The following is a 14,235-nucleotide window of genomic DNA, read 5'->3' as shown; positions in this document are numbered from 1 at the left end:
TGTTTTTGGACCCTAATGTGATGGACGGTTTTGGTATTGGATATAGTTATGTGCTTTGACACGTTTGATTGTTTTGCTTATTTACGCGTTTATCACCTTCGTTATTTTTCTCATGAGAAACGTGAGTGAGCTGAGACATACGGATTGATCATAATAATTACTAAATTGTTTTATTACTGAATTATTGGAGACATGTGTGTCATACCCATGAGAGAAAATATTGCCTCAAGCACGCCATCCGTAACCTTATGACATGGTTTATTGATTCTTTGTTTTTAAGTATTGGTTAATAACTTCGATTTTTAGTTATTTCGATTAGCAAGTTTATGCGATTGATCAAAGTACGAATTGATATGTATAGAATTGATATGCTACAAGTACGAATTGATAAGATATGTTAAATGTTGAAAGCTTATAATTATGTTGAATATCTTTTGTTATCTGCCCACTATACGCAATTTTGTTTTGTTGTTTCTTTTACGTTAGGTATTCAAGCTTATCCGCGAAGAATCGATTGGAGGCTTGGGAAATATTTAAAGATCAAAGGGTTTTATAAAAGAAGAAATAAATAATATTGTCTACCATGTTTTTGATAAATTATAATATTAATTAATTGTTTTTCATCAATTATAAATAAGCATTAAATTCTGATCTACTGTATATGTGACATGTCAGCCTAGCCAGCAAGATGTTACATAACCTAACATGTAGGAAAAAGGTTTTAATTAAGAAATTATGGATCGCGATGCATTAAGCCATGCATGGGAACTATATATTTTCCTATCGACAATTCCTTAATAATCTATCGGTAAATGTAAAACAAGAATTCAAATAAAAGATTAAAATATCCTCCAAATTTATGCCCTTAAATATAACTTAAAAAGAAAGCCTCTATATATACATATTTTAGTATATTGAAGATAGAGTATATCATTTCCCACCTTTATATATCCATCATAAAACAGTTCATTGTGATCACAAATCTCAATCTCAATCTCAATCCTAATTAATTAAGTGAACTCCAAGCATGCGTAGAAAATAGTTAAGCCTTTTAACTCCTTGTGTACAAGGATAATTAACCATAAATAGAGTTAAAGCTATTGGTATCTCTATCACTCAAAATTGTAGTCTCTCTCCTTCTATTCTCTTTGTGTGTGGGAGAGAGAGATCTAGAGAGAGATATATAGATGGTGAAGAAGCAATGTTCAATGGTATGGGACATGAAGACCATGTTCCATTGTAGCATAATCATGTTCTTCCTTGGAGGATTAGCAACTTTAAGCTTTTATAGCAACTCTAATCAAGAAGCAGTGAGTAACAACATTAAGGTTACTCTTACTACCACCACTACCACTACACTACCACTATTACTACAGATCAGTCAAATCCAGACACAGGCATGAACACGAACATGAACATGAACGTTGATAAAGGTGCACAAGTTTTTGAACATCAAAGAAGACTTAAAATTGCACCACCATCCTTAACAGAAACTTGTGATTTGTTCTCCGGCAAATGGTTTACGATAACAAGAGTCATTACCCTTTGTACAAAGAACACGAGTGTCCTTTTCTACATGGCGATTTAGCTTGCCAAACTTATGCAGAAAGGATTCCAAGTATCAAAGATGGAGATGGCAACCTCATGGCTGTGACTTCCCTAGGGATGTAAATTTGTAATATTATCTTCTAAAGTTTTTGCATGAACTAATCAATTAACAAACTCTTAGTACTATTAGTGTCTAATATTATATTTCTTTTGAATGAATAGATTTGATGGCAAAGCAATTGTGGAGAGACTAAAGGGTAAAAGGTTATTGTTCGTTGGTGATTCGGTAAACCGAAACCAATGGGATTCGATGATGTGCGTGCTCTATTCATCAATTCCAGGGGTAAAGAAGTTCGGCCAGGAGCTCAATCGTACCTTGTACACCTTTAGGTCCAATGTAAGTCATACCTTTCGATCCATTCCCATAAATATTTATATTTTCCATTCGGACGTAAAAGTGTAAACTTCTGTTAATCAAATATATAAATGTTTCTCTTGAATTGTTATATGTTAATATATAGAACACAATGTTTGTGTTTACAAGTGTGTGTTGTTTAGATGATGAAAGTGACAATTGAATAAAACAATACTGGAGTACAATATATCGGTTGATTATTATTGGGCTCCAATGCTGGTCGAATCTAACGGTGATGATCCATCAAACCATCGCCTTGACCATCGAACTATTCGTGTCAAATCCATAGAGAAACATGCAAGGCATTGGGTTGATGCGGATATACTCGTCTTTAATACTTATCTTTGGTGGAGATTACCTATAATAAAGCTCTTGTTAGTTCAAGTAACATGTTTTTTAACTTGTAAGTGACTAAGTGATATAGAGTCTATAGGCTATAGAGAATAGTTTACCTTATATATTTGCCAAAGTAACAAGTTAGGTCTCTTCTTGTTTCCAAATCAGGAAGGGTCCGGGATCATTATTGGGTGGTCCGAATCAAGTGTACGATGAGATTGATAACGTTCGTGCGTATAAGATGGTTTTGGAAACATGGTCCAAATGGGTACATAACAATATTGATCCTGCAAAGACCAAGATGTTCTTTATGGGCCTTACAGCAACTCATTCAAAGTACCAAACAAAAAAACAAAAGCCCTTTTGTTATTCTCTTTTAGTTGTTTTAGTATGTCAATTAACTTTTTATAATTTGTAGTGCTAAAGATTGGGGAGGCAAGAAGCAAACAACTTGTTACAAAGAGAAAGAGCCGGTGACGATTGACGGTTTCTGGGAAAGCGGAACAGATCCGAAAATGCTAAGAATATTGGAATCATCATTGAGCAAATTGAAAGCCAAAGGGGTAAACGTGCAACTAATAAACATAACACAACTAACACAATATAGAAAAGATGCACACCCTACGGTCCATAGGAGACTATGGCGTCCCTTAACCGCTGAACAAAAGGCTAACCCACAACGTGCTTCTGATTGTACACATTGGTGTCTTCCCGGGGTTCCCGATATTTGGAATGAACTTCTCTTAGCTTACATTTTTCCAACAACAGAAACCGCTAGCCAATAAAAGAGAAAACTACTAAAATAGTCTTTTCGATCAAATATCATTTTACTTTCTTTTGTTAATTAAGAAAATGGCTCGAGACGGAAATATGTCGTGTTATGTTGAAATCTACTACCCCCAAAGTGATCTAGTGTGATTCTTTTAGGTTATTGCCATTATAGAACAATTCAAGCATGTTTTATTTTGTTGATATTTATGTATTATGGGTTAAGGGTTAATGCCTTTACTTTTGATAGTTGAAAAGTTGTTAGTGAACACACAAGTAATTATGATTTCTTATTTATCTTATGTGCTTCGAGCATATGTTATTATTTATTTATTAATTTATTTATTTATCATCGACTATTGGAAAACGTAGATAACAAGGGACGCCCTGCATAAGGCCTTCATTTAAACGTGCTCCTTCTTTCGCTCTTGCTTGGAAATCATGAAAATATAATACCTATCTTAGATATGTGAAATTGTTTTAAAAATGTATTATAATTTATAAATATATTCAAAAGAGAACATCATAAGGGTAAAAAAACATTGAAATTAGGGATAAGTAAATTGTATCAGGTACTGGAATCATGTTGGTATCGGTATCGAAACGAATGGACATTTTAATATTGGTACCCACGTTTTTGGAAAAATCGGGATCGGGATCGGTATTTATCAAATTTGTTTTGCGTACGATTCCGACACCAAGTTTTTGGAATAATTGGGATCAGGATTTTCAATCGATGACAAACTCATCCCTAATTGAGGTGGTAATTAAGAAGTGGTGGTAGCCGAGAGGTGGTTGATACGTCATAGTAGTAAAGTATGCAACTGACCTTCTAGTCTAGTTACATTATGGTGAAGATTAAGATTTGGGATCCTTGATGGCTCAGGTTCAAAGACTGATTAAATGAGGTTTTTCCTACAGACTACATGTGCACAAAATACCCAGTTCCGAACCCGACCTAGTATTGGGTTTCTCCCCGAACATATACACTTATTCTACCTTTAGCCGATCAAAACCCAACCCAACCCGAAAACCCCGGTCGAAACTCGACTATACCCAGAATCAGTTCCTCTCCGACCCGGTTTTGACTTTTATTTACCACCCGGAACAGGTTCCTATCCCGTTCCGATTCCTACAAAATACCCGGTTTGTGTGCGTGTACTACAAACCACAAATAAAAATAGAAGTATAACTGTAGTCTATAGATGCAACTAGAGGTGCACAAATCGGGTTTTTTAAATACCCGGGTTTGGGTATGGAACCGGGTTCGGGTATGACCGGGTATTAGAAAATCGGGTATTGGTAATAACCGGGTAGGGTTCGGGTCCGGGTATTGCCTCCAAAAACCATACCCTATGCATCGGGTTCGGGTAGGGTACAGAACCGGGTATTCTAAACCGGGTATTTGAATACTCCATTTTCGGATATTGAAAAAACCCTATTTGTGGGTTTTTCGGGCTTTTTTCTGGGTTTTTTTCGAGTATATATTGGATTTTTTAATAGGTTGCACTTTTTAGGGGTATTTTTCGGGTATTTTTAAGGTATTTTTCGGGTATACATCGGGTATTGGAAAAACCCGGTTCCGGGTATGGGAAAAAACCGGTTCGGTTTTCGGGTATTACCGGGTACAAATCGGGTCCGGTTCGGGTTCGGGTTCGGGTTCTAGTGCCGAAATGCATACCCTACGGGTAGGGTCGGGTATGGGTTCGGGTATTAAAAAAACCGGTTCTGGGTTTTCATTTCGGGTCCGGTTCCAGGTTCGGGTTTTTTGTGTACCTCTAGATGCAACCTCCATTTTGGGCCCGAAAACTAAAGTACACTTAGAAGGCAAAATCTTAGCCCAAAGTGTAATTCATGGGCTAAGACTCATGTCAAACGGGGCCCATTCAACAAGTGGGCCAAAGAATACACGAAACCAAGGTGAATAGAATGTATTTTAAATGCCTAAAATATAATTATCCATTTCATTTCGTCTTAGTCTATTATTTATGCATACCAAAAGTTACCTTAACTCTAAATATTATTAGAAATCTTTCTTATATTGTATAGTATGTGATCGCTACACGACCTGGTTTTGTTTAATTCAATCTACAAAATTTTCCTTACAAGTACATGTATGGGACTTTGAAACCATGATTAACAACTCATGATCACTATAAAAAACTTAAAATTTCTGGCTCCTGATGATTATGTGATTACCATTTTCATAATTTAGTGATTATAATTTTAAAGTCAACGTGTGTATTTGGTTTAGCAACTTGTCGGTTCTCAAGATTCAAAAGTGTGTGTTTGTTATTTTATTTATTAGTTAGTTTAGCAACCTCTCATAAAAAGAAAAACAAGTCAATTAATGTCCATACTTTATAATTTAATAAACTGCTCACTATTATTTTATTCACATTTTTTATTGTTTATTTAGTAGAGAGGACGCCCATACAGAAATAAAAAGAAAACAACTTATGAGTTATGAGAGTTGTTAGGGAGATTGACTTGCTCCATAATATAACCTGCTACGTGTTTACTTGGTTATATATTTCAAAGGTCAAAAATACCAATAATAACTATTATTATTTAAAAAAATCTAAAGTAATAATAATTAATCTAATTATTTGTATGTTTAGCTGTTGGTTTGTAATTCGTATTTGTTTTTTCTTTATACTTTATGATCTTCTTGCTTCTGGCTCGATGTACCCTTTTTCAATCTTCTTTGTAAAAATTGACCTTATAAAAAAAGTTATTTGTATGTTTAGCATGTTAATTTATTTTTATCAAATCGCTCGCTCCACGGATGCCTAAAAAACTAGCCATTTTTTATAGTGTTTTTTCCTTTCAAACGGTAATTTAAATCACTGATATGTTACTATCCCACTTATTCGTATTAATTTCATGAGTACTGAATCTTTGAGTGTTAGTGTTATTTATTTATTAATATATATAAATAAATGTATTTTGAAATGCCAATATCATTGAACGAAAAAAAATGATCATTTACGAGAAACAAAAGGCCCAAAAAATACAAGAAAAATACATGAAAAAAAAACAAATAATTATTCGAGTTACAAGGTAGTATTAAAGTTACAATATTCGATAAAAATAAATACTTCCCGATTCTTATCTTATTAAAGTTTATTCGAATTACAACTTTTCTTGAAAAGCGTTACAAGACTATTATTAAATTGATTTTTGACAGAGGTCAATAATAATCATATGCATATTTTATCAAACAAAATAATTATTTAAACAGTCAAATGATATGAATATCTTTTAGATGAACCAACTACCAAAGTTACATAAATACCAAAACATAAACAAATATATATGTAACACCCTTCATTATATCTTCTTCTTCTTCCACTTTCCATTTCCTTAATACACCATTTTCTTGAAAACAATAACATGAAGGGAACTGAAAGACTACAGAAACTGGTTCCTGGATATCATTCTGTAGGAACATTCATGGTTCTAATGGTGGTGATGATGGTAGTTGTTTACTTTTATGGAGATAATGGTGGATTAATTAGTTTTGATATTATTGGAGAAAAGGAAATGGAGGATTATTCTTTTGAAGGTTGTGATTTGTTTAATGGAAGTTGGGTGTATGATAATAAGTCAAGACCTTTGTATAAAGAGAGACAGTGTTCTTTCATGGCAGATGATTATTCTTGTGAGAAGTTTGGAAGGAAAGATTTTGAGTATCAGTTCTGGAAATGGCAGCCTCATGGCTGTCACCTTCCACGGTACGTCCTCTTTCTAGTTGATATAAGGCGGAAACACGAAATGTGCAGTAATATATATATTAAATATATTAAATTTTGATATAAGTCATGTGTAATGGGGCATTTATAAGGGCGGATAAAGCCCCTATACTTGGGTAGGGCTGTCCAAACTGCCCGCCGCTCGAATTTTGCTTGAAAAATGCTCGTTTGATTTTGGCTCGGTTTGCAAGTGAGCCGTTCGGCTCGGTTCGGTTTAAAAGTAATCCAAGCACGAGCAAAGCCTCGCTCGGTTTGGTTCGGTTCGTTTTGCTCGAATTAATTTTTATATATTAGTTTTATATATAAACTTTATGTATATATATAAAAGTATACTATTTTTTAAAGTTTTTAAAATTTCCCTCTTTTGTGTTGAATTCAAAGTTCAAATTTAAACCATAGTCACTCGTTTTATATATGTTTTATTGTTAAGTATGAGTTTTATATATTTTAAACGTGAAAGTTTAGACAATTTAGAGTTAAAAGTCTTGAATTAATGATATTTTGAAGTTTTAGAAATTTAAAATTGGAAACTTTGTACGAAATCAAGCAAAACCAAACAGAACCAAGCCGCTCGGTTTCAAAACCAAACCAAGTTCAAGCATAAAGATTTCGCTCGTTTCTTTAAATTCAATCCGCTCGGTTCGGCTCGCTTTCAAACCAAAACCAAGTATGAGCATGCCCGCGTTCGGTTCGGTTTGGTTCTTTGAACAACCCTATACATGGGACATATGAGGCATTATAGGCGTTTATATGATAAAGCAAATAGGTGTGTTAAAGTGGTAATAATTGAAGAAGCATTATCCATTGCACAAGTGTTTGACTGAAAAAGTTGATGATGTAACGAAAAATGCCCTTTTAAGGGGCATTAACCATTATGTATAGCCTTATAATATTTTTTAAGATTTCTAAATTTTTTGTTAGATATTGCTAATATTTGAAATTATAAATTTACGATTGAAGATTGATATTTAGATTGTGTGTTGTAGGATAACTAGCAAGAGCTAGTTTTCGTTTCATGTCACTATCAGGTAGGCAGAGAGGTTATAACTTAATTAGCATGTTGTGATTTAACTTGGTTTAAATAAGATTTAAAATAAAAGAAAAAAAATAAAAAGTAAATAAATGTGTGTGTATGTTTAAATATGATTAGTGAGTTTGAAGTGGACTTCGTCCACTAAAAAGGGATAACGCCACCATGGTAACGGCGCTAGAGGGCAAAAATGTGTTGGGAGCCATCCTGGTTAATAGTGTGTTGTCATTGTGGTTGTTCGACGCCATAGTATGTTGACTAGGCCTTTAACGTCTTTTTCCTTTCTCCGTAACAGACAACCTAAGGACCTATAAACACACACAATAAGTGATTTACGAATTTTTGACTAAATGAAAGAATAAAAATCGCTAAAACTTGGGGAAAGTATAAGATAATATAATCATAGATCTGAATGATGGAGTTCGGGTCTGATAGTTGGGTCAAATTACCATCTACGGATTTGTCATATGATCTAGCTCGTCATAACCTATTTATTACTTATGGGCACCATAACTCTACTCGGATAGTTAGTAGTATATTTAAGTTTTGGTAATTTTGTCACTTTGGATAACCTTCTTAACTTTTCTTGTATGTATGTATGTATGAGGTGCTGAAAGATTGTTTAATATAAAAAGTTGGCATATATGCATTAGTGTGACACTGTAACATAATAAATAGAGCCCATGTGTCATTGTCTCTGGCATGACCTGAAGAAAGTTGACAAGTATGCATTATGTAATATGATAATAGACTGATCACACTCATACTCATACATAACGCCATGCTTACCTAGAAATTTGAGAAAGAAGTTGCATGCAGAGCATTGTGGGGCTGTAACTTGTGTATGTGTGTAGTGTGTACCATGTCAGTGTTCAGGGAGCTCAAGAAAGTAGACAAACATTATTTCAACTTGTACATTTACCCCACATGATATTTACTAGGGATGGCAACACAAGACCACTATGGTATATGTTATGGTCTAAGTAGTATGTGCTAGTTAACACGTCATATTATTGTAAACAATGAGGTTTTAATTAGTCCACTTATTAACTTGAGTGTTCTAGGTTAACTAGCTTTAACTCGCTAGTTATGAATTACAGAAAATAAATAAATAATGAAAGATTATCTAGCACTTTGAATGTTATCATTTTTATGTGGCATGCAAAACACCTGTGGCGTTATTCCACAACAAATAGCCATATGATAATTCTAGTTTCATAGCTAGTTGTAAAAGAGTGTTTCATTCCTAGTCAGATATTCGCCACGAATCTTATACAACCAATGAGTATCGAGTATACAAGTTAGTTTGTTAGAAATTACCCGTTTCGATTCGCACACACATTTTTTACTGTTTTAATTTTTATATAACTTTATTACAAAAAGAATTAGATATATAAACTAAAAACTAGTGAATTAAACTATTAGCAAAGATAAGTGTATAGAAAATGTTTACATGTATGGTTATGATATAAATGTGTACCATAAAGGCAATCAGGTAGGGTATCATCTAATACAATATTTGTTTGTACTTATGAAAAATTTTAAACTAATCTCATACACATCGTTAAAATTTCGGGTTTCGAGTCTGTTTGACATCCTAAATTGTTATAAGACATGTATCGGACAAAAGCAATACCAATTTTTATTAAATTTTAAGTATTTACAATTAATCATTTTTTTTGTATGACTGGTGTAGGTTTAATGGAACGGCATTATTGGAAAAGCTAAGGAACAAGAGGGTTGTTTTTGTTGGGGACTCATTAGGTAAGAACCATTGGGTTTCACTTCTTTGTCTCATCGACACATGGATCGTTGAACCATCACATAAGGTTGCGGAATGGCATGGCTCGTTGATCACTTTTAAGGCATCTGTAAGTCTATTTCGTGATATCTTCAACGCGTTATATACTTGTATTGTACAAATGTGACATGTGCTTAACTATTGTTATATGTGACATCTTAGGAATACAATGTTTCCATTGATTTTTATTGGGAACCATTGTTGGTAGAATCAAATTGTGATGATCCGGTACACCACCGTGTACATGACCGGATCATGAAAATTGAGAGCATAGAGAGGCATGCGAAGCAATGGATTAATGCTGACATATTAATTTTTGACTCATATACGTGGTGGCTAGAGCCTAATATGACACTCGTGTAAGTATTTATTTATTGTATGGTTTTTAGAATGTTTACTCGGGTACATATTTAAACACACTAAAAGTTTATCTATTTTAGGTGGGGATCGTTTGAAAAGCCTAATAGAACTTCTATCGAATCTAGTAGGGTCACTCGTTACGAAATGGCTCTAAGAACATGGTCAAATTGGTTGGAGGCTCACCTTGATCGCAAGAAAACTAGAATGTTTTTCATAAGTCTCTCGCCGGATCACAAAGAGTATGCATTATCTAACTAGCTATATTTTCACAAACTAGTTATGACCTTTTATATTTTTACACTCATCACCTTTCAATTATTTTGTTATTACAAATTTTAGAGGTGGAGATTGGGGAAAAACAATGGGAGAAAACTGTTTTAACGAAACTCAACCGATAATGGAATATGGGTATTGGGCAAAAGGATCGGATACTAATCTGATGAGAACAGCACAGTCGGTGGTACAAGATCTTGCAAAGGCAGGCTTAAACATTGAACTTTTAAATATAACACAACTTTCACAATATAGAAAAGACGGACATCCATCTATTTACAAAAGACATTGGGTTCCTCCAACAAAGGTAGAATTGGCCAACCCTATCTGGTATGCAGATTGTATACATTGGTGTCTTCCCGGTGTCCCGGACGTTTGGAATGAGATACTATATGCTTACATCCTTTATAAAATATGAAATTTTGTCATCGGATAGTTGCAATCTAAATTACAACATTTAATTGCATGTCATACAATAGGTTTTGACAAGAGAAAATTTAGGTAGGTGATTGGTGATGATGGCATGTACAATATTCAAACAACTAGTTAAAAGTTGAAAGCTACTACACCAAAGTCTTGTTTGGTGGTTTTGCTATACCAACACCTTTGTTGTTTAGTTGTGTAAAACATTACCAAGTCAAAAGGTTTATTCACTACTTTGAATTTTATTTTTTTACACCATATAAATATAAATATAAATGTATATGATTATGGATTAATAAAGTGAATTTTTGTGTCATGTTTTCACTAGGCTATTCAACTTCCAACAACTTTTAATTATTTCATTGAATTACTTGTTAATTAGTAATATACTCCATTGGTTGATCTCACACACAAATGCAACATGCTCACTTTTTCTCATCCCTTTTAAAATATACTTTTATAAATTATAATTTTTAAATTAATTTATTTTTTATTTAGTGCGTGGACGAGATCCACTATTCACTTTTGTATCATTTTCGGTCGATCTACAACTCCCTCTGAAGACAAGGTTGATGATACAAGTGTAATGTTATCATTAAACAAAACCGAACCAAATCCAAAAACACCATATTTTCCATTAGAGCAAATGTTTGGTAACAATAAGGATATTACTATCATCTATATATTCGTTTAAGTAGAGATATTCTATATAAATATATTTATTTTTAAATTGTGATTATTGTATATCATTAAAGGCATTCATAAAGAAACATGCTTCATTGAAGGTATCATTTTCTCATTAATTTTGTATCTGCCTTTTTTTTTCAAAGTTTCAAATCATATAAGTCAAAGAAATGTGGTTTATTATTATCACAATTTATTTATTTTTCACCTTTTGTTGTCTCTTTTTGGCTAATGTTTATTTTTCAACCTACAAATCTCTTCTCCATGTTTTATGGGTTTAATAGCACCAAAAATCTGACCGACATGAACACACGAGACGACAATAATTCCCGTAATTTATGCATTTTGGTTTTTTTTCGAACGGTGACTTTCACAGTTAAGTTATCTCACTGTGCAAACACGTCGCGCCCCGCCACCCCACTCAGGCCAACTATGTTGACATGATCGGGATCCACGCTGGCATCAGAGTTTGGCTTAGCGTTCCCGGTAAAACCCAGTTGGCTCACCCCGCCCGAAGGCACGACAGGTTTTAATGCTCTGGTAAAATCCGGTCAGAATCAGGATTCGAACACAGGATATCCGGGTCATCCATCATGTTCCTAGCCATTATGCATTTTGGTTTTGAAAAGTTTTTTTTTTTTTTTGAAAAACCAACAAATCCCGGTTATTTGGGTACATCCATTGCAAAACGCCACCCACGTCGCGATCGCAAACAGTATAGGCAACCCGGTTCACCAATTCAAGGGAGATCCACCGGCAAAAGTCCCACTGTGATAATTGGTAAAGCCCCGGGCTCGGGTACGATATTTTTTCACGAATGACACTTGAACTGATGAACTTCCTTAAAAAAAGTCATCGGATTGCCGGTAGAGCACTACTCCTTTGGTGAAAAAGTGAAACATTTCAATAGATAGTTATTGTTTTCTTAATTTTATAAAACTAGATTAAAATAATTTTATTCTCAACCCAACTTCTAAAAAAATTTGTCTAATGGTTCAAGTGTTATTCTATTAAGTTAAATGGTCAAATTTTCGTGGTCGTTATATATATTTTTCATCTAAAGTTTCTAGTTAATAAAAACATGCTATTAGTTACTGAGTTAACTATAAATGGTAATAATAGAATTTTTAAGTTGTAAAATAAAAATATATATGTTTAAAAAAGCAGTGAAATACAACTTATGAATATTTATAACTTTTATGAATATTTATATCTTTTTAAAAAAATTAATACAATCTAAACCGATTTAAAAATAAACGATTCAAACTCTACTAATCCGTCAAACAACCAAACTGTTAAGAACCGGCCAGTCCGACCGACCCACCCAACTTAGCGGGTTTGATTTGTTGTTTTTCAAAACCGTAGTTAGTACTTTTGGCGATAATTTTTGTCAAAACCGACCGAATAGTAGTTGGTTCTAAAGACCCTAAGTGAGTAAGTGGGGCCTTATGAGCCCCCTTGTGATTCAAATACTTCAGCCGCATACTATAATAGGCCCAGCCCAAGTTCTCATAGCTCAACTCAAGCCCTCAACCCACCTAGCAGGCCTACATTATCATTGTGTATAATATCTGTATCTTATTACTTTTTTATTTTGTTGGTACTTAATTGTTATTTGTTAATTTATAAATACAATTACATAAATTATGTTATTAAATTATTAACTAACAATTAAAAATAAAATGATTGAAAATATTATTAACATTTCAATACATGTATTTGGTTAGCCACCACATGGATTCACATGTGTTAACCTTCTATATAATATTTCTTATTTCTGATAGAAATATAAGACAGGTCTTATGCTTCCTTTCTTCATATTAAACTTTACCGTATAATGTGTTATTATATTTTACAAACATTTTTTATATGTAAGACTAGGATTGTTGCAAGGAAATTTGACTTTTCATATTATTAATTTTTCCAATCCTACAATTGTTTCGTAAGTTGACATATAACGTGGTCTTAAAGCATTCATGATGTCAAGGCTTCCATGTGACATAATAACTACATAGCTCAAAAGGGTAATTACTGAATTCACAACCAAAAGTAAAAATGATTCCATTCTTTTGTTACATGGGGAGTAATAATAATAATAATAATAATAACAATAACATATAGTACCAGTAGAAGTGTGCTTTAAAAGTGAAAGCCTGGCCTCATTGGGAGCATGTGAACATCATCATATGCCATCATACATACATGTGACATACCTTCACGGGGTACCCACCCCTACAATCATAACATTGTTGTTACATGTTATGTGTCATCACATGTGTTTGGTTTGGTGGTTCAGGAGGTTTTCTCGTATGTCGGGCGTATTGGACTAACGTCCAAGGCCTCACCCGGCACCCACGTCAGAGCCACATCAAAGCCGAAATTCACATCGATGTTTCATCTCAGGCCTCAAACTCGAATAATTGTGATTTGTAACTTAATGGTTTACCACAAAGTCAATGGCTTTTCTCCTGGGTTCGAATCTCTAAAACGTCAGACTAATAATGAATGGTTAAAGTTTCATGGGTTACTACATCTGGCCTCCTGGGTTCGAATCCCTAAAGCTGAAGCGTCAACTAATAATGGACGATTGAAGTTTCTTCACACGACCCTAACTCGGGTATTTATGACTGGAAGGCCTAATGGCTTACCATGAAGTTAACACGCCCTTAAAAAGGTGTAAAAATACTGTTACACGTTTTTTAGACTCAAAAATATTTCAAATCTTGGAAAAAAAAATTATTTGTAAAAATTATATCTTTAACTTGTATTGCATTTTGACTAGATACTAGATAAACCTATTCTTATTCTAAATAGGGAAATGTAATACAACCATTTTTTTTTT

At 33.7% G+C, this 14,235-nt stretch overlaps 1 protein-coding gene and 1 pseudogene across 2 annotated transcripts; both read left to right on the top strand.

Moving 5' to 3' along the window:
* The first annotated feature begins 1,187 nt into the window (after positions 1-1,187).
* Positions 1,188-3,084, top strand: LOC143610433 (protein trichome birefringence-like 34; annotated as a pseudogene). Its single transcript, XR_013149586.1, has 6 exons — positions 1,188-1,354; positions 1,393-1,675; positions 1,771-1,943; positions 2,139-2,337; positions 2,468-2,635; positions 2,718-3,084. The product of XR_013149586.1 is annotated as a protein trichome birefringence-like 34 (transcript).
* A 3,379-nt stretch (positions 3,085-6,463) lies between these two features.
* Positions 6,464-10,903, top strand: LOC143610430 (protein trichome birefringence-like 34). Its single transcript, XM_077084914.1, has 5 exons — positions 6,464-6,804; positions 9,549-9,723; positions 9,816-10,012; positions 10,094-10,252; positions 10,353-10,903. The coding sequence occupies exons 1-5, from the start codon at positions 6,464-6,466 to the stop codon at positions 10,702-10,704; spliced, it is 1,224 nt and encodes a 407-aa protein (XP_076941029.1). The 3' UTR covers positions 10,705-10,903.
* The last annotated feature ends 3,332 nt before the right edge of the window (positions 10,904-14,235 follow it).

This window comes from Bidens hawaiensis, unplaced genomic scaffold (genome assembly GCF_021521415.1).
Source record: "Bidens hawaiensis isolate Kalapana, Puna unplaced genomic scaffold, B.hawaiensis_p1.1 tig00026279_1, whole genome shotgun sequence".
Classification (NCBI taxonomy): domain Eukaryota; kingdom Viridiplantae; phylum Streptophyta; class Magnoliopsida; order Asterales; family Asteraceae; genus Bidens; species Bidens hawaiensis.
This window is presented reverse-complemented; position numbering and strand designations above follow the sequence as displayed.

What these genes read in the sequence shown, in the direction of transcription:
- LOC143610430 (XM_077084914.1), top strand. Translation starts at nt 6,464, where the DNA reads ATGAAGGGAACTGAAAGACTACAGAAACTGGTTCCTGGATATCATTCT. An exon ending in CATGGCTGTCACCTTCCACG is followed by an intron (nt 6,805 to 9,548) that starts GTACGTCCTCTT and finishes TGACTGGTGTAG; the next exon opens with GTTTAATGGAACGGCATTAT. An exon ending in CTCTCGCCGGATCACAAAGA is followed by an intron (nt 10,253 to 10,352) that starts GTATGCATTATC and finishes TACAAATTTTAG; the next exon opens with AGGTGGAGATTGGGGAAAAA.